The following is a 21,566-nucleotide window of genomic DNA, read 5'->3' as shown; positions in this document are numbered from 1 at the left end:
ACAAATTTACAGGAAAAAAAATAAACAACCCCATGAAAAAGTGGGCAAAGGATATGAACAGACACTTCTCAAAAGACACTTATGTGGCCAAAAAACATATGACAAAAAAGCTCAACATCACTGATCATTAGATAAATGCAAATCAAAACCACAATGAGATACCATCTCACATCAGTCAGAATGGCAATTATTAAAAATCCAAGAAACAATAGATGCTGACGAGGCTGTGGAGAAGTAGGAACACCCACATACATCTTTAAGTGTGCCTGTTACGAAGTGGTCCAGAGAGCCTCTCTCTTACTACCTCCGTTGGGGGTGGAGGGGTTAAAAATTACAGTTTTCTCCTAAAGTAGAAAAGGAAGAATCATTAGCTTAGTTATATAGGAAGGAATCAGGGATTCCAACTGCTTCTTAAACAGATTCTCAACCAATCATTCTGTTTTCAGCCTTTACTGTATCAGATACCTGATGGTCCCAATCCCAGGGCCTCTGCTCCACAATATAAATAGGGTCAGTTCTTAGCTTTCTCCCTATTGCTGGTGTAGCATTCAGTTTCCTCAGATCTACTAATATATTACCTTTTGTCCGTCTGTTTCATAGCTTAGTAAACATTCCTGAAAATATATCTTCTCTCATTTTTATTTTTATTTTTTGCCTCTTTAAAATCCCTAATTTACTGTCATTTTCATCGTTTCAAAAGGGAGCAAGGTAACTGCATATGTTCAATCTTTCATATAAAGTCATTTTAGGGCCGGGAGCAGTGGCTCATGCCTATAATCCCAGCACCCTGGGAGGCTCAGGTGGGAGGACTGCTTGAAGCCAGGAGTTTGAGACTACTGTAGGCAATATACTGAGACCTGTATCTACAAAAAGTAAAAACAAAAATAAACTAGTCGGGTGATTTAAAAATTAAAAAAAATAGTGGCGTGAGTGGGAGGCTGAGGCAGGAGGATCACTTGAGCCCAGGAGGTAGAGGATGCAGTGAGCTATGACTATACCACTGCACTCCAGACTGGGTGGGTGACAGAGGGAAACTTTGTCCCTTAAAAAAAAAAAAAAAAAAAAAAGTCTTTTCTATTACTTATCACCATGTGAAAATACATGCTTTACGATTTAGTTCACAAACACACGCACATAGCAGAACTTTAGCTTGTCCACAGCCCTTAACACAACCCCTGGCACATAGTAGATGCTAATAGAAAACTACGGTTAAAACCGTAAGAGAAATTCCCATGAACCCCACCTCCCAAACAGATACAACATGGGAGACAACTCATCCTGGCTGGCTCAACCTGACACACCTTTCTCCTACTAGCAGATCCCCACCACAGTGAGTGGGATCCAGATCCAAGGTAAGTTAATCATAATCTAGCCACAAAAATTTTTTAACTGCAGTTGGAAACAAAAGCTCCTTTTTTTCTTTTATCAAAAAACATGCATATAAACCAAGAGTGCAAATGACACTATTATCCACCATGTGATAAAGAAGTCTGTAAGAAAAGAAAATCAGAGCTGTCCCAATCAAACAGTCACAAGGGGCACAAAAGAAAGACTCTCAACAACATTCAAATCCCTAATCTCATGTACTTGTAGCATTCCAGAGAAGCCATGGTTCTAATCTTCTCAAAGTTTGGTTGTTCAACTATTCCTTTTTGTGTGTATGTGTTATTCACTCCCTTACTGTGTCAATAAATACTCCCTTTATGTTTAGCCTCAGGGTAGTATTTGCTTATGCTAAGGTGTGTGTTGCTTATATCACACTCAATTCCCAACACTTGCAATTTCACATTTTACATCTTTAACATTTACATAAAATAAATGGAATTTTACATTACATTAAATAAGATATATTTAGTACAGATCTCTTTAAATGCTCTTAGTTATGCCATACACTACTGTTGCTACCAATGGACACCTGCTGAAAGAATTTTATGTAGATAAAAATAATCTCTATTTCTCCTCCAACTCTCACATATGAAGAGGGGATGATATGGCAAGAAAGATACTCATTAGAAGACAAATGACCAACAAAACTATTTCCTATGAAAATGAAACTTTTCTTTCTGAAGATTTTTAACACTCAGCTTTTGTTAATAAAAACTGGTCATTGCAAATAAGTTATAATGTATGGAAATTGTTCTTTAAGTTACTAAAAGGGGGAATCTAGCAGAAGTGACACTTTGTAGCTGTTTCTAGCTGAGTAAAAATGAGTGGATTAGTGAAGCTATCCTATCATTTTTTAGATCTTTTTCATTGCAATAAAGTTCACCATTTAAAATATTTTTTAAGGTTAGCTACCACTTACTGCTTCCAGTTGTTTCTTCTTCTGCACTAGTAACTCCAACATAAGATTGACATTGGCCAAATCAAGGTTATCTTGGTCAGTTCCCAACAAATCTTGAAATATCTGCCACCTGTGGCCATTCTAAAAATGAAGAAAGAAGAAACAACAACTTCCTAAGAAGACTGTTTTAGAGACTAAAACAAATGTTTACTTGCTACTTCCTAATATGCTCATTACATAGATACCAAAAATACACTGCAATGTTCCAAACTACTCCTTCCTAGCTAGCGGCTCCCTACTGTCTTCTAGTTATAACTTAAACACTATTTCTTCTCCCTTAAATGAATTAAGATAACAAATATAAAAGGTGCATTCGAGAATATTCTAAAGCTGTAATTTACCTTCAAAATAACTGAATTTAATTATTTGTCTAGCCATATTTTCAATTTTGCATGTAGTAAGGTATTAAGCTCATTTGCCTTGGTAATTTGGGACTAAGCCTTTAAAATTGAGAATCTTTCAAAGGTTTGTTTTTGTTTTTCTTTGAATATAGACAGACTCACTATGTTGCCCAAGCTAGTCTCAAATTCTTGGGCTTAAGTGATCCTTCAGCCTTGGCCTCCCAAAGTGTTAGGATTACAGGTATAAGCCCAGCCTCGACAGTTTTTTTGAAAATATCTAACCATTGTTTCACCACGCAATACAATCCTTCAAATGTCAAGTATTAAAAGACAAATGTTTCAATATAATCCTACCAGACCTTTCAAAATAGGAGCACTCTAGCAAAGTATTACAGATAATGCAGTTAAGAAAGTTATTTGACTAGAACAATCCTAACAATCTCCGTTAAGAAAAATCAATAATGTATTAAACTTTAACGTCTAACTAATATTAAACCAATAAAAACAACAAAATGAAATGTATTAAAAATAGTAATAAGAGTTGAAACATACGGTGCTACTCACTGAGTGGTCCAATTTGAACCTCTTTTCCTCAAATCTTTGCTTTTGTTTAAGAATGAGTTCATTCACTGAAAACAGAAACAAAATAAAAAGCACAAATAATTTGTATTTTTGTTAAATGTATCGTGTAATTCTTCAGTTTAGATAGATTCTATTTTACCTATACACAGCCTCCAAATTAAAAACATGCTAAACAGAAAGTGTTAGCTTTTTATTTTATTTCAAATTAGAAAACAGTTGTGCTGCAGCTGCTACTACTACAACTACTATTACTATAGGAGAATTCTTCAGAATATGAATTTTCCCTTACAAGTTTCTCAATGATGACGCTACTGGCACCTGAGAGAGAAATCCTCATTCACCATATGAGACCATCACATGCCCCATATGGTAACAAGGCATGAGTAACTAAGTATCTCCTATGAGCTAGGCACTAAAGACTTGCATTTGTTCTTTCTCTTTGTAATTTTTCTAAAAATGCCATGGAAGACACTTTTAGTTACCTATCCAAAGACCATCCTACTCTTTTTCTTGATAATAACATGACTTTTTTTCCAAGTATCAGACTGCCATATAACTTTCAGAGAAGTTAGATCTCACCCCAACCCCATGTATTACTTTGACTAACCTAAGGCAATCTAGTCATTCATGCCCTTGCCAGTGGTTGACGTGGGGTTAAGTATGTAACCCAATTTTGACCGAAGAGAGATGTGCTATCTTTCAGAAAGAAAAGGATAGGAGAAAAAACCATGCCTTCATAAGGGGTATCTGAAACTGCTCAGAGCCATCTTGTAATCTCAAGAATAGCCAGCCAAAAGACTAAGGTATACGCTGGCAATGGAAGAACAGAACAACAGAAAGAACCTGATAATACCACTGAACCACTGATAACTAGCTCTAGAAATTCTTTTCCTGTGAATCGATACATTTTCCATAATGTTTAACCACTTTAAATTGGATTTTTCAATTTTTCTACAACCAACAAATATAAACTGAAACAAAAAACTGATTTTTTTTTTTTTAAAGGGAAACTAGTACTAGGCTAGGTAGGCACTTTATAGACAATATCTTACAGATTATTCTCCCCAATTAGAGATGAATATTAGCACAGAGAGCATTAAGGAACTTATGCATGGTGACATATACAATGAAGTAGTACTGAGAATATAGACCCAACTGTCTGATACTTCCCACTATACCACAATGCAAGTATAAATATTTTTGAAAACACCAAACAGATACCAAGTTCATAAGGATCCAAGCTTCAAAGATACAATACAAGGCCTCAAGCAATTCAGACAAGCAAGACAGATTCATATGATACAGTACTTATAATGTGATAATCAGTACTATCATTAAAATAGATTTACAAAGTATACACACACAGATCAATCAAAATGTTAACAAGCACACTTCATATAGAAGGCAACATTAGAAATGGGCCATAATAGGCACACAGAGACTCACTAAGCAAAAATAGGAGTGAAGAAAAATTCAAGTGAGAGAGGGGGTGTGTGTGTGGGGGGGTGTGTGTGTGTATGTGTAAGAGATACGATTTAAAATCAATATAGAAGTGAAGAAAAATTCAGATGAGTAAGAAAGTGTGTGTGTGTGTGTGTGTGTGTGTGTGTGTATGTGTGTGTGTAGGAGATACAATGACTTAAAATCAATATAGTAATCCCAGCACTTTGGGAGGTCAAGACGGGTGGATCACCTGAGGTCAAGAGTTCAAGACCAGCCTGGCCAACATGGCGAAATCCTGCCTCTACTAAAAATAGAAAAATTAGCCCGACACGGTGGCACGCGCCTGTAGTCTCAGCTACTCGGGAGGCTGAGGGAGAAGAATCACTTGAACCTGGGAGGTAGTGAGCCGAGATCGTGTCATTGCACCCCACCGAGCCTGGGAGACAGAGCCAGACTCCATCTCTAGATAAATAAATAAATAAATAAATAAATAAATAAATAAAATCAACATAGCTAAAACAAGGGTCAGAGTGATCTTGTGAATGATTCACAGGGATTAAGAACTAAACCTGCAAATGTAGGCAGATCAGAGTCAGATTGTGAAGGGCCTGAACTGCAGGTACCTTACACAAGGAAAGTTATTATAATCCAGATAAAGTAGAGAGCATGAAATAATTCAGTGGGAATAAAGAGGAGTAAGTCAGTAAGAGGCCAGTGTCCCAGTTATGAATTTAATTTAACCATTTGAAGAAAAATAGTGACTGTTAAAAACTTTATATGAATATACCACATTGAATTTTACCAAGAAATCTTATACACCATTATATTTGATTCTCAATAACAATACTGTAAGATCAAACTTTTTTTTTTCAAAAGCAGCCCTATTAACTAAAGATCAAGCCTGTATTTATTTATTTATTTATTTATTGAGACTCTGTCACAGAGTATGACTCTGTCACCCAGGATGGAGTGCAGTGGTGTGATCTTGGCTCACTGCAACCTCCGCCTCCCAGGCTCAAACCATCCTCCCATCTCAGCCTTCCCAGTAGCTAGGACTACAGGTGCACACCACTCCACCCAGCAAATTTTTGAATATTTTATAGAGACAGGGTTTCACCATGTTGCCCAGGCTGATCTTGAACTCTTGGCCTCGAGTGATCCATCTGCCTTGGCCTCCCAAGTGCTGGATTACAGGCATGAGACACCAGCCAAAGTAGATCAAGCCTATAAAGGCCACGAAATTAAACCGCAAAATAAAATTACAGCAAATGATGGCAAAAATAAAGTGTAAACAAACAATGTATTAACTGGCTTGCCATATCATATAAAGACATTTAAATTCTATATTTACCAAACTTAAGTTTTTTACTACTGCATCAGATTTTTCATGGAGCTACTTGAAAAAATGGTTATTTTTTTCTTTTTTAAAAACGATATCCTAGGCTGGGCACAGTGGCTCATGCCTGTAATCCCATTACTTAGGGAGGCTGAGGCAGGCAGACAGCTTGAGTCAGGAGCTGGAGAGCATTCAGGGTAACACAGCAAAACCGTGCCTCTATAAAAAATGCAAAAATTTGCCAGGTGTAGTGGTACGTGCCTGTAGTCCCAGCTACTCAGGAGGCCTAGGTGGTGGGACTGCTTGAGCCCAAGAGTTCGAGGCTGCAGTGAGCCATGATCGCTCCACTGTACTCCAGCCTGAGTGAGAAAGAGATGCTGTCTCAAAAACATAAAAATTTTTAAAAAACTATATCCTACAACAAACAATGGTTACCCACGGAAAATAAAAGAAGTGATTTTATTTAGTACACTTGACTTAAGTGTTTCTTCATCAAGGATTATTTTATTATTTTTCTACTTCAGAAAGTTAACAGAAAAAAATCTCTTAAAATGCAAGGTATATACACTGGACTTAACATTCAAATGTCAATATATAAAATATATGAAAGTCATTAGAGTCACACATTTAGTGGGAAAACCCTTTCAAACCTATGTCACAACTTACAAACAAGAATAGCAAAATGGTGAATTCCATTCCATAACTTTTAAAACTTATTTTAAAAGCAATGCTTACCTATTAGCAAAAGACAGCAGCTAGCATCTTATTTATACTATAAAGCATTTTATGATCAATGTCTGTCTTGTCACCATTGTGGTCCCTGACGCATAGTTGGCACCTGGTATTTGCCGAATGAATGAATGAATGAATGAATGAATGAATGAATATCTTGATGACATGTTCCTGGATTTTAAGTGTGACATGCCACGTTTAGCTAACACTTTCATATTCCCAATTAAAATAAGCATTAATTTGAAACCATCATCAATTCTTAGAATTGATACCTAAACCTAAGGATGTTATATATTTCTTAATTACCCTTCTACAGAGCCTTACAACATCCACAGTACTAAGAACAAACATTTCTTAGTACTAAGAAAAACGCATTTTAATGCTAAAGACTCCATTCAAGTAACTGTCTTTTTAGAAGCAGAACAGCACAGTAAAAGCACAGATGCTTGAGACCAATTGCCTAAGACCAAATTCTAATTCCACCACTTTGGCTGTGTAACTTGACACAAGTTACTCAACCTGTCTATGCCTTCGTTTCCTCACCTAAGGAATGAGGATGATAAAAACAGTACCTATCTCACAAGCCTGCCATAAGGAATGAGTTCATGTACATAGAGCATTTAAAATAGTGACTGACAGTAGTAAGGACTTTTATATGCATCAGCCATTTTTTTTTTTAAACAAGGATTCTATACTTTGCATGCATACTGTATTTTTTATTAGTGGGTAAGAGGATTATTCATTAGAGAGGTAAGAAAATTCAATTTACAATTTTTTTTTTTTGGAAACAGAGTCTCACCCTGTCGCCCAGGCTGGAGTACAATGGTGCAATGTCAGCTCACTGCAACCTCCACCTTCCGGGTTCAAGCAATTCTCCTGCCTCAGCCTCCCAAATAGCTGGGATTACAGGTGCACACCACCATGCTCGGCTAATTTTTTGTATCTTTAGTGGACACAGGGTTTCACCACGTTGGCCAGGCTGGTCTCAAACTCCTGACCTCGTGATCTGCCCATGTCAGCCTCCCAAAGTGCTGGGATTACAGGCATTAGCCACAGCCCCCAGCCTACAAATTTTACATAGAGAGAGAAAGGTAGAGAAAAAGACAGCTGGGTGAGTGGGGGGAGTACAGGGTAAAGGAAAGGAGGGAGGGAGGGAGGGAGGGGAAAAAAAAAAGCAAGCAAGCAAGCAGGCAAGTAAGGGAGCTTAGAAGCAAGCTTTGGCAGGAGAGGAGTACATCTGCGGAGTATATATGGAGTGGAAATGGGGAGGGGTGGTAATGAAGGGTCGGACTTCCAGCCCTTACCTGAATCAGCCTTTCAGGATCAGGAGAGGGAAAGAGAGCATGCAAGACCAAGGGAGGCAGAGAGGAACAGACAGAGCATGCACACTGGAGGGAAGTAAGGCAGAAACAGAAGGGAATGAGAGAAAATACTGTGGAAGGTAGAGAAAGATGCAGGGAAGGGAAGTCAGGAGGAAGAGGGACTATAGTGTAGTACTTACAGCAGGAAATAAGGAAAATCATATTATCTATCTCAATGAAAATGTTAATGCCTCTAATGACCAAGAAACCAAATCCATCTTGAGTTACTTGGTTTCCAACTCTTTCTTTTCATCAAAATTGAAGAAAATGCCTGACTTGTTAACAGGGCATTTAAAATTTTTTTTGTGACAATACATCATTAAGTGCTTCTTTAGCACAAAATTCAAAAGGAAGGCAAAGAAATGAGTCATGTTGCTGTAAAAACGCCTTCAAATCCCATCGGTTTCTCAAGACTCACACATTTAAAAATAAAAATTACACAAAGGAAATGGAAACTTTGCCCTAGTAATATTCATCAATGCCACTTAAACTACTTAGGGAGAAGGACGCCACACACCTTGGTAAATGGTTATGTTCACTATGGAATTTTATGTCTAAGGCTTTATAAAATTACGTGTAATATTTATTTGTTTGATCAACTGTATACTACTACTAATTAAATAACATAGGAAACATATTTAAGACTTCTTAACACTTAAGAGGAAATTAAGTTCAAAAGAAACTTTTAAGTATGTAATTTCTATATACAAAGCGTACCTTGGAGAAATTGCAGGTTCAGTTCTAGGCCCCACAATAAAGCAAGTCACATGAATTTTGGTTTCCCAATACACATAAAACTTCTGTTTACACTATACTGTAGTTTTAAGTATTATGTCTTCTTAAAAAGCATTAATACGCACATTTATCAAAAATGCTTTATTGCTAAAAAATGCTAATAATCATCTGAGCCTTTGGCAAGTCATAATCTTTTTGCTGGTAAAAAGTCTTGCCTCCATGTTGACAGCTGCTGACGGATTAGGGCGGTAATCACCGAAGACCAAGCTGGCTATGGCAATTTCTTAAAAGAACACAATGACAAAGATTACTGCATCCTTTCACAAAAAAATTTCTCCATAGCCTGCAATGTTATATGATAGCATCTTTCCTACAGTAGAATTTCTTTCAAAGTTAGTCAACCTCTAAAGCCCTGTTGCTGCTTTATCAACTAAGTTTATGTAATATTCTAAAGTCTTTGATGTCATTTCAACAATGTTCACAGCATCTTCACTAGGAGTAGATTCCATCTCAAGAAAGTACTTTCTTTGTTCACCCATAAGAAACAATTCCTCATCTATTTAAAGTTTTATGATGATACTACAGCAAAATTCAGTCACATATTCAGGCTCAACTTCTAATTCTAACTCTCTGGCTACTTCCTCTACAGGTGCAGTTACTCCCCTCTACTGAAGTCTTGAACCCTTCAAAGTCATCCATGATGACTGGAATCAACTTCCATCAAATTCCTTTTAATGTTGATATTTTGACCTCCTCCCATGAAACGTGAGTGTTCTTAATGGCATCTAGAATGGTGAATCCTTTCCAAAAGGCTTTCCATTTACTTTGCCCATATCTCAGAGGACTCACTATCACTATGGCAGTTATTACGAAATGTGTTTCTTCAGTAAGACCTAAAAGTCAAAATGACTCCTTGCTGTATGGGCTGCAGAATGGATATTGTGTTAACAGTATGAAAACCACCTTACTCTCTTTTGTACATCTCTATCAGTGCTCTGGGGTGACCAGGTGCACTGTCAATGAACAGTAATATTTGGAAAGGAATCTTTTTTTCCAAGCAGTAGGTCTCAACAGTGGTCTTACAATATTCAGTAAATCATGCTGAAGAAATATATGCTGTCTTCAGGCTCTTGCTGTTCTATTTGCAGAGCACAGACACCGTAGATTCAGCATAATTCTTAAGGGCTCTAGGATTTTCAAAACGGTCAATGAGCACTGGCACTTAAAGTCACCAGCTGCATCAACCCCTATCAAGAGAGTCAGCCTGTCACTGGAAGTTTTGAAGGCAGGCACTGACTTCCCTCTCCAGTAACAGAAGTCCTAGATGGCATCTTCTTCCAAAAGAAGGCTGTTGTATCCACACTGAAAATCTGTCATTTACTATAGCCACCTTCAACAATGATTTTTACCTAGATCTTCTGGATAACTTGCTACAGCTTCTACATCAGCACTTGCTGCTTCATCTTATATTTCTATGTTATGGAGATGGCTGTTTTCCTTAAATCTCTTGAACCTCCATTAGCTTCAAACTTTTCTTCTGCAGCTCCTCACCTCTCTCAGCCTTCACAGAACTTAGGAGAGTTAGGGTCTTGTTCTGAATAAGACTTTGGCTTAAGGGAATGTTGTGGCTGATATCTATCCAGACTACTAAAATTCTCTCCATATCAACAATAAGTGATTTCGCCTTCTTATCATTCATGTGTTCACTAGTGTAGCACTTTTAATTTCCTTCAAGAAATTTTCCTTTGCATTCACACCTTGGCTAGAAGATCTCAGTGACATTCTTCTGAGCACACAGAGATATGAAGTGAGCACATGGTGTTGGAAAAGTGGCATCAAGAGACTTAATGCAGGGTTGTCACAAACTTTCAATTTGTTAAAAAAAAAATGCAACTTCTAAAAAGTGCAGTAAAGCAAAGTGCAATAAAAGTATGCCTGTATATCCAATTTTGTTACAGAAAAGCATTACAGGCAGATCGGTTAGAATTTCAAGCACGGAAACAGATTATAAGGATAAAACTATGTGTGTGATATGAAATTTAAGTAGAAGTTCACAAAAAAAGGTAATGAATGACATTTCTGGTACTGAATAAAAAGTTTACTTATATCTTTTTAAATCAATATTAAGTAACAAATCATTATGACATTTAGATTCCACCGGTTACATTTTAAAAAGTGATAAAACAGTTCTGAAGTAATCATATTTATAATACTCTAGAAATTACATTCTTTTTTAAAACTTTAATTATTTTTGAGACAGGATCTCTGCTTTGTTGCCCAGGCTGGAATGGAGTGGTACAATCATAGCTCACTGCAGCTTCAAAATCCTCAGGCTCACATGATCCTCTCACCTCAGCCTCCCAAGAAGCTAGGACAACAGTTGCATACCAACATGCCTGGCTAATTTTTTATAGAGACAAGGTCTCGCTATACTGCCCAGGCCGGTCTCAAACTCATGGGCTCGAGTGATCCTCCTGTCTCAGACTTCCAAAGTGTTAGGATTACAGGTTTGAGCCACTGCACTTGGCCATAATTATATTCTTCACAATCACTTAAAAGTTATGAAGAAAAAATTTTAGTGCAAACTTAAAAATATGCAAGGATCATCACTTTTCAGAATTCTCATATGAGTTATATAAGCAAAAAGTTTTAAACAGTACTGCTATAGAAATTGTGTGGACCAGCCCTCTACCTATGACTAGGCATTAGAAGTGTAAGGTCTTAACCTATCAATTAAGTAGGTGCAAGGATGCCAAGAACATCTCAGAATCATATAACATATGCTCAATTACTTTACCAGGCTAACAGGAAATCTGAAATCATTTTAAAAGGCTCTAGGTCTTCTTAACCCAACTAAGAACTGCAGGCATTATGCAAATCATGCCATCTTAAGCTGAAGCAATGAAAACAACTTAGAAGACATCTTTTAGTATAGAAAAAAAGTGATATTCCACTTTCAGGAACACATGGATCAACATATCTCAATGACATTACTCTAAGCCAACAGGAGATAGTCTTTACATACCTAGTGTAAGACCTCAGGATTTGGCTATCACTGAACAAAGGACAAGGCTAGAAGAGGCAATCAGCAGAAAAATACAAATAGATGTATCAGGATGAAAAGTATTTCCATAGTTGACAATATAATCACACTGAAAGCTGCACTAGAGATCACTGTCAAGGTAATTTCTAGCTTTAAAAATCAGTAATTGGGACAGGGGCGGTGGTTCACGCCTGTAATCCCAGCACTTCTGGAGGCCGAGGTGGGTGATCACCAGGTCAGGAGTTTGAGACCAGTCTGGCCAATATAGTGAAACCCCGTCTCTACTAAAAATACAAAAAAATTAGCAGGGTGTGCTAGTGTGCACCTGTAATCCCAGTTACTCGGGAGACTGAGGCAGGAGTATCACCTGAGCCCAGCAGGCAGAGGTTGCAGTGAGCCAAGATCACACCATTGCATTCCAGTCCGGGTGACAGTGCAAGACTTCATCTCAAAAAAACAAAAAAACCAGTAATTGACCAGGCACAATGGCTCACACCTGTAATCCCAACACTTTGGGAAGCTAAGGCAGGAGGATCACTGGAGCCCAGGAGTTTAAGTTTGAGACCAGCCTGGAAAACACAGTGAGACTTTATCTCTACAAAAAAAAAAACAAACAAAAATAGCCAGGTATGGTGGTGCATGCCTGTAGTCCCAGCTACTTGGGAGGCTGACGTGGGAAGATCACTTGAACCAGGGAGATCAAGGCTGCAGTGAGCCATGATCGTATCACTGCATTCCGGCGGGTGACAGAGATGCTGTCTCAAAAAAAAAAAAAAAAAAAAATCAGTAAATGTGACTTCACTGTTCATTAGATACATATATTTGAGAATATATAAGTCCAGGTGTGATGACTCACGCCTGTAGTCCCAGCACTTTGGGAGGCTGAGGCGGGAGGATCACTTGAAGCCAGGAGTTCGAGACCAGCCTAACCAACATGGTGAAACCCCATCTCTACTAAAAACACAAAAATTAGCCGGGTGTAGTGGCGCATGCCTGTGATTCCAGCAACTAGAGAGACTGAGGCAGGAGAATCGTCTAAACCTGGGAGGTGGACGCTGCAGTGAGCTGAGATTGCGCCACTGCACTCTAGCCTAGGCAACAGAGTGAGATTCTCTGTCTCAAAAAAAAAAAAAAAAAAAGAGAGAATATATATAATGCAGGGGATCACTTTCCAGCTTAAGCAGTAGTGTATTTTTATATTCCTTCCATACTAATATATAACTCTCTCTCACTAGAAATTCACAAAACAGATTCTCAAACTTGTGAACTAAGGAACGTTGCCTGAAAAATTTAGTAAATACCAAAATCTTCAGAACACCAGATTCCTTTCTTATTTAACCACTCCAAAAGAATAAGTAGTTTTCCAAAGTTATGGCTACAGAAAAATCACAGTGATCTTTAGTGATCCTAGGGCAGCATCAATCCAAAATTGCAAGTTCAGGGGCAAAGGATTTTGCACTACAGGATGTGGTTTCCCTATTATCTAAACTAGGCCATCAAGTCTAGTCCTCAAGGTACCATGCCACTCAATACTTCTCTCTTTGTTCTTTCCCCAAGTTTTTTCTCCAAGTCTGCCATAAAACTTTAGCCACTTAGAAGAATTTGTCATTCTAGCAGAAAATCTTCAATTCCTTTAGCACCCCTTTCTGCTGTGTAATCCTCCAGTGATTTTCCTTCACACATACACAAAAAAATTGCAGTGAAGAGTAACACAGAAAAAACTATCGTAGCTAAGGCACTTTTAGAGCAGAGATAAAAAGTAAAACCATAGCTGAATACGTTCCAATTCATAATTTATTATAAACCACAATTCGAGGTAAAAATCAAACTGCCACCAAAGTACTAGCAAGTCAGAATCCAATACAAAAGTAGTCACCACACCCTAACGCTGAGCATATTAGTCTTTAAAATGAAGAACTGACCTTTTTGATATATAAACCCAATAGTGCCCTACTTCATGCCTACCAATACCTGAAAATTAATCTTTAGCTTATTATTCATTCTCAAAACACTCAGACTAAAGGTTTCCTACAATATCCTAAGATAGTCAACAGGCAGAATTTTTCTGATATTCACAATTGGCTCTGACTAGTTATTTCTGATCATTTATCATTTATACTTAAGGATTCCCTATTCATGTCTCTATTCTCTAGTTCTTACCACTCCTCTCTCAAAAGTTCTATTCCATATATTCCTTCTCAAGTTCTTAATTTTTAATTGCCTCCCTAGTTCAGATTCTTTTCACCCATTCACTCCCAACTCAGCAAGCATCACATCCAAATTTTTGCATCCCCTTCCCCTCAATATTCAACAAACCTGGGTTCCCGAGACCCATGGACTTTTTTCTCACTTCTGCCCCAAAAGCAGAAACGGCAGGGATGTATAACACTTACAGGGAGACCGAAAGGTGATAGGAACTGCTCCCATTTTTGTTAAGCCTCACATCCAGTCTGTCATCTACATCAGCAGTCCCCAACCTTTTTGGCATCAGGGACCAGTTTCATGGAAAACAATTTTTCCAGACTGAAGGAAGGTGGGAGGGATGGTTTCAGGATGAAACCGTTCCACCTCAGATCATCAGGCATCAGATTCTCATAAGGAGCACACAATGTGCGCTCACATCCCGTGCATGTGCAGTTCACAATCAGGTTTATACTCCTCTGAGAGTCTAATGCCCCCCACTGATATGACAGGAGACAGAGCACAGGCAGTAGTGCTCGCTCACCTGCCAGTCCCTCACCTCCTACTGTGCAGCCCAGTTCCTAACAGGCCACAGACTGGTACCAGTCCATGGCCCAGGGGTCCCTGATCTACATAATAATCTAAAAGTTTCATCAATTTTTAAATAAAACTTAAAAATAATAAAATACTAATAATTTATAGAGTCTATGTCACAACCCAAGAAGAAGAAAGCACCGTGGTATACAGTAGAGAGACTTGCTTACCACTAAGGTAGGTTTTCTGAGTAAATTAGTGCTAGCACACAATTTTGGGGATCGAAATATGTTTAAAATAAAAATCATTCCAAAGACTCACCCAAGAAATTAGGATACAGATGATCAATATTGTCCACAACATAGTTACACTTGGGACATCTATTATTGTCCTCCAAACTCTGATGAATACACTTGTAGCTATTAGTAGGGGGGAAAAAAAAGGCTTAATTAAATCAATGAAAAATTAATAAACTGGTCATAAAATAATGACTATTAGTCTTCTATTCCTCATTTTCAACATAAGTAATCTAACAAATTTATTTTTGTTTATATTTTTACATTATCAACAGGATATACAGGGCACTTACTGGGTGAACAGTACACAAAAGTTATTTCAAACTAAACTCAAATATCAAAGCTACTGTATACAAATTTAAAAAGCTTTACTCACTAAATTTTAAGTTTATGCAATTTAGATAGTTCATAACACCACCACAAAAGCAAATGCCTACAGCTCAGTTAAGCAAACAGACTATTCATGTTACTGGCATGCTAACACCCTTAATACTCAGCATTCACTCAAATAAAAAAGACAAACAGAAAACTCAACCAAAGACAAAAATCAGTCAATAAGCATGAGAAAATCACCATCTTCACTAGTCACAAAAAGCTGATTTAAAATTATATACTAGATTTTACCAATCAGGATGGAAAAATAAAATACTGCCAGTAAGGCACCACGGCTCACACCTGTAATCCCAACACTTTAGGAGGCAGAGGCAGGAAGATCACTTGAGGCCAAGAGTTCAAGACTAGCCTGGGCAACACAGCAAGACTCCATTACTAGAGAAAATGAAAAAATTAGCCAGGTGTGATGGCATGTGCAGCTAGTTGGGAGGCTGAGGCAGGAGGATCACCTGAGCCCAGGAGTTCAGGGCTACAGTGAGCCATGATTATGCCAGTGCACTCCAGCCTGAGTGACACAATGAGACCCTGTCTGAAAAAAAGAGAAAAAAAGACAAAAGAAAATACTGTCATAGTTAAAGAATACATGTGGCTATGAACAATCTCAAGTACTGTTACAGAAAATGTTAACCAGTACAACTTTCCTAGAAGCCAAGTTGCAGGAAAAATCTTAAGGTTTTACATCCCCTTTTGAATATTTTACTTCTAGGAATTTATCCTAAGGAAATATATATTTAGAAGGGTGTTTAATACAAGATTATATGTAAATAGCAAAATAAAATAGAAGCAATCCAGACACTAAGAAATTGACTAAATATATTTGTAAACATCAATCCAATGCAATGCTATACAGCCATCCAATATAAATTATTGTAACTTGTATGCCATAAAAATAATCTACTCATTGCTAGAAAACTGTGATTATAGAAAATTTTCCCTTTCTTACATTATATATTTCCATAATGTTAAACCTTTTACATTTGTGTACCTCCCTATTAAAAAAAAACCTCAAGCATTTTTCACCCAAATCATGGAAAAGTATCAAACTGATATGAGAAAAAAATGTCATTACACATACTGCTGAATAAAAATGACAATCTATAACACAGTGGATATAATATAACCCCATTTGTCTTAAAAATTATATATGTGTACATTTAAAATAAATTATAAAAGACAATCTTCGCAATGTTAACAGTATTTGTCTCTGGGTCATATAATTATGGGAAATGTTTTCTTTGTAGATGTCTTTAAGTCAGGTTTCTATAATAAATATTACCGGTAACACTCAGGAAAAAAATGATTTCTAAGAAATTACAAAGGCGATCTGTAAAGATCATTCCTACGGAGAAAGTACCTCTTTTATTATGTATCCAAATTACTATAAATTTACTTGAGCTTTGTAAACGGAAGTTGATTTTTATATCCACTTACCTTCCCCCTCCACCTTAACAAAATACAAAATAAAACAAACAAAACAATAAAAACCTACACTCCCCAGGTTTTGCCCTTCTGGTTATCAACTACTTTCACATCTCACATTTGTTACTTTCAAGATAAGTAAAAAGGAGAAAGGTGTGAAGAATAAAAGTAACGGTGGTCTTTGGCAAATAACAGGGGCCTCGAGACTGAAGTAAATGCCAGGCACATAATGGACACGCAAATATCTACTGAACAAATGACCTGCACAATGTTCCAAAAACAGTATCATCACCTCTTGCAACTATGACAAGGCTAGAATTACCATAATCATAAAATATGCTTCATAGATGACTGAAAATTTCCTATATGGAAACTTCACTGAGGAAATAACATACTAAATCTTTATTTTCATTTTTATTACAAGGAAGAAGTATAACGTAGGCATGCAAATACAATAGGCTAAGAATCACAACATGTAGAAATTTATAGTCTGCTTAGGGAAAAAGGAAATGAGTTAACATTACCAGGAAATATATATACAAAATTTAACCCTTTTATAAAATCAGCAGCCTGGGCAACATGGCAAAACCCTGTCTCTACAAAAAATAATAATAATAATAAATGCAAAACTTAGCTGGGCCTGGTTCTGTGTGGCCTATGGTTCTAGCCAATCAGGAGGCTGAGGCTGCAGTGGGCAGAGATTGCATCACTACACTCCAGCCTGAAGGACAAAGCGAGACTCTGTCTCAAAAACAAAAAAACAAACAAAAAAATCAGCAAGTTCAAACAAAGCAAGTTATAAAGGAGAGACTCTGAAAGGTAGTTAAAGATAAGAGACGGCTGGGAGCGGTGGCTCACACCTGTAAGTCCAGCACTATGGGAGGCCAAGGCGGGCAGATCACCTGAGTTCACGAGTTCAAGACCAGCCTGCCCAACATGGCGAAACCCCATCTCTACTAAACATACAAAATATTAGCTGGGCGTGGTGGCAGGCACCTGTAATTCCAGCTACTCAGGAGGCTGAGGCAGGAGAATCACTTGAACCTGGGAGGCAGCACTTACAATGAACCGAGATCACACCACTGCACTCCAGCCTGGGCGACAAGAGCAAAACTCCATCCCCACCCCCTGTCAAAAAAAAAAAAAAATGGTAAGAGACATGCCAGGCTGGGTAAATCTGCTCACGCCAGTAATCCAAGCACTTTGTGAGGCCAAGGTGGGCAGATCACCTGAGGTCAGGAGTTTGAGACCAGCCTGTCCAACATGGTGAAACTCTTCTCTACTAAAAACACAAAAAATAGCTGGGCATGGTGGCAGGCGCCTGTAATCCCAGCTACTCAGGAGGTTAAGGCAGGGGAATCACTTGAACCTGGCAGGCCAAGGTTGCAGTGAGCTGAATTGCATCCCTGCACTCCAGCCTGGGAGACAAGGCGAGATTCTGTCTCAAAAAAAAAAATTTTTTTTTAGTTTTTTTTTTTAAAGTCAGGACCGGGTGCAGTGGCTCATGCCTGTAATCCTAGCACTTTGGGAGGCCAAGGTGGGCAGATCACTTGAGGTCAGGAGTTTGAGACCAGCCTGGGCAACATGGTGAAACCCCCATCTCTACTGAAAATACAAGAATTAGCCGGGCATGTTGGTGCGCGCCTGTAGTCCCAGCTACTCAGTAGGCCGAGGCAGGAGAACTGCTTGAACCCGGGAGGCATAGGTTGCAGTGAGCCAAGATCACACCACTGCACTCCATCCTGGGTGACAAAGTGAGACTCCATCTCAAGAAAAAAAAAAAAAAAATTAAATAATAAAGATAAGAGATGGGTTGACAGATAAGTAGAAGGAGAACATTATGGGTTTTCGCAAATAACTTTTCTTTAAAAATAAATGATAGAAAATGTGTAGATGACAAGAACAAGCTAAGTTGTTAAGTCAGAGAGGAGTTTGTTAGGCTGGGTGCAGTGGCTCATGCCTGTAATCTCAGCAATTTGAGAGACTGAGGCGGGAGGATTGCCTGAGCCCAGGCAATGGTTTGCAACCAGCTCAGGCAATGTGGTAAAACTCCAACTGTACAAAAATTTTAAAAATTAGCCATGCATGGTGGCAGTGTGTCCCCGTGATCCCAGCTACTCAGGAGGTTGAAACAGGAGGACTGCTTGAGCCCAAGAGGTTGAGACTGCAGGGAGCCGTGTTTGCACCACTGCACTCCAGCCTGGTGACAGAGTGAAACCCTGTCTCAAAAAGCAGAAAAAAAAAATTTTGTCAATATACAAGAAATTATTCCAAAATCTAGTAGAAACTCCTCTTTTCTTTAGCATCCTAATCATATTCCACATCAATAGGCTTACTACACTATCTCTCACAGACAAGAAAAAAATGGGACATAGCTGGAAGTAACTGTTCTCAGTAACGATATAGTTCAAGTGATTTTTCTGCATTGCACTTGATAAAATCCATTTATATTGTAAAATTAAAGTACATCAAATTACATACCACTGTATACAACTTAAGTGACAAGATGCATCGAGTGTATCTTAGAGCATCTACTACTTCACTACCACCCCAGAGGAGATCTGCCTTAGTTTGAGAAATAGATACTATCTTATTCTTGTACTTATTTCTGTATGTGCCTATCAGCCCTTCTTCCATTTTATCATTAAATGCAAGGATTTGTTTTATCCTCTGTACCCTTAATGTTTAGCACAATATTCTGTTAAAAGTATTCAAACTCAGTAAATGTTGAATGCATGAATGAAAAGATATAGCCAGGAAAGCAACATATGTCTGTCTGCTGCCTTCTGGGTCATATAAAACACCACTAGAAATTCTCAGTATTTCTTTCCCCAGTAACTAATTCATTCTCATTCATCTAATCTACCTGACCATCACCAGCATAATAAAGAGGTAAAAGGGATACGTATCTCAGGTCCACCTGAGAAATTTTCAGGCTACTCACACTGCAACTCTTAAAAATAATTATTTTAATTCTGCTGATATAAATGGGTGCCTATTTCCTCTATTATGTATCTGCTAATAAAAAATGTGTATTTCTCTATAGATGTATACAGTTACGTTTCTTCTACTATGTATATACTTGCTAACAAATATAAATATCTTTTTATATCTATGTAAACAAGGATGAGTAGATATAAAAAACTGTAAGTAATCAGAAAATTCTAGAAAAAAGAACAAACTATAACAAGAACAGCCAGGACAAATTAAGACCAGTCATTACATCTAACAACTAGATGTAAAGAAAGACCAAGTATGGTGCAAGATGATGGATTAGCCAAGAGTCTCAAAAGGCAATATGACACTCAGGTTTGATCACCTATGTGCTGGGAGACGACTATGCTGAAGGACCCCATTAACTGTAACTAATTTGTAATAAAGCAAAATAGTAAATCAGGGCTTGGTAGACATACGGTACAGGGCACAAGCTGGAGGCAACAAAGGGGCAAAGACAAAGAGCCAATTTTATCTCTACATTATGTAAAAGTCAGATTTCTTATTATATCATTGTATTTCAGTTAGGCTATAGACACAGGTAACAGTAGGTTCTCAAGTGGGAATAAATAAAGTGAAAGAAGTTCCTGCTATATTGTCTCCAACTTGTTACTAGGAAAGACATTTTCATGTGGTCCGATTTGATTTAATGGTAATAATTTGGATGAGCTTTGAAGTGGTATACTGCTTGAATTCAGCTTACCAGCCAGAGTTTATATTACTAGAAAGTTGACACAAGAGGCTATGGTTGATGACTGAAGTTCCATAGCCCTCACATGTTCGGAAAGAGTAAACAATTATAAACTTTTGTTTTAAACAAAACTGCAAAAAAAAAAAAAAAAAAAAAAAATCACAGTATAGCAAGCCTGATGTTGGAATTGACAGCCTCCAGTTTTATTAGTTCCTGCCAACATTATGGCCTTTATCCTACTAAAACCTGCTCTCTGGTGGGTATCTTAAAACACGTTCTCATCAGGGTATAACATAAAAATGAAATTGTATTATAACGATCTAAGCCTAAATTGTTTTGAGAGAAGGAGGAAAAGCTATTTAAGAAAGCAATGGGGCTTTCCAACAATGACCTAAAGACAACATGAAGATTATAAATTTATTGAAAAGCCCCAGTCTGTCCACTTATAAGGTCAATCTGTAATTTGTTCCACTTCACAACAAAGTGAAGAAAGGTCACTGAATTGATCCAGGGCCTTTTTAAAAAAATGCCACAATGGATACGTAAGTTACAGGATACTCAGGAAAATTAAAAACCTCACTTCCCAATCTATTTCATATTTCAACACTTTTAAATCTATAAAAAGAGAAGGAACTGAAGGAGTAAAAAGAGAGTAAGAATAAGAGGGCAGGAGCAGCGGAGAGTAACTTGATAAAGGTTAGGTAAGTTTCAGAACCAGAAGTAGAATCCTAGTCTAACAATATCAAGAACTTGTTCTTTCAGCGCTAGATGAGTACTTCTTAAGGGAGGAAAATTTTGTCCCCCAAGGGGTATCTGCAATGTCTAGAGACATTTTTGGTTGTCACAACTGCAGAGATGGGCAAGGGTGGTACTGGGTAGGGGTCAAGTATACTGCTAAACAATCTACAAAGCACAGTACAGTCACGTACGACAAAGAATTATCTGGTCTAATATGTCAATAGTCACAAGGTTGAGAAAGCCTACTCTAGATCACCTAATTTTCAGAATCATCAAAATCCAAATCTCTGAAAAAAAAAATATGGTTTCCTATGGAACGCTAAGATGCTAGGTCAATTTATGGACCAAAGAGAACACTACTGCCGAACAATGGCCTGAAAAGGCCAAGACCATACCTGTATCA

General features: G+C 37.8%; 1 protein-coding gene across 13 annotated transcripts in view; it reads right to left on the bottom strand.

The window, feature by feature from the left end:
* COP1 (COP1 E3 ubiquitin ligase) overlaps positions 1-21,566 on the bottom strand; it is a 259,658-nt gene that overhangs the window by 213,388 nt on the left and 24,704 nt on the right. For 7 of the 13 annotated variants that reach the window (XM_050767129.1, XM_050767154.1, XM_050767165.1 and 4 more), the window contains exons 3-5: positions 14,954-15,051; positions 3,238-3,314; positions 2,306-2,425 (exon numbers count right to left, since the gene is read on the bottom strand). The exons of 1 other annotated variant lie outside the window; for it this stretch is intronic. In XM_050767129.1, coding sequence (XP_050623086.1) covers positions 2,306-2,425; positions 3,238-3,314; positions 14,954-15,051 — 295 coding nt within the window. The remainder of the gene's footprint in view (positions 1-2,305; positions 2,426-3,237; positions 3,315-14,953; positions 15,052-21,566) is intronic. 5 more of the 13 variants (XM_050767160.1, XM_050767169.1, XM_050767116.1 and 2 more) reach the window with 1 other exon arrangement.

Source organism: Macaca thibetana, chromosome 1 (assembly GCF_024542745.1).
Source record: "Macaca thibetana thibetana isolate TM-01 chromosome 1, ASM2454274v1, whole genome shotgun sequence".
NCBI classification, from domain to species: domain Eukaryota; kingdom Metazoa; phylum Chordata; class Mammalia; order Primates; family Cercopithecidae; genus Macaca; species Macaca thibetana.
This window is presented reverse-complemented; position numbering and strand designations above follow the sequence as displayed.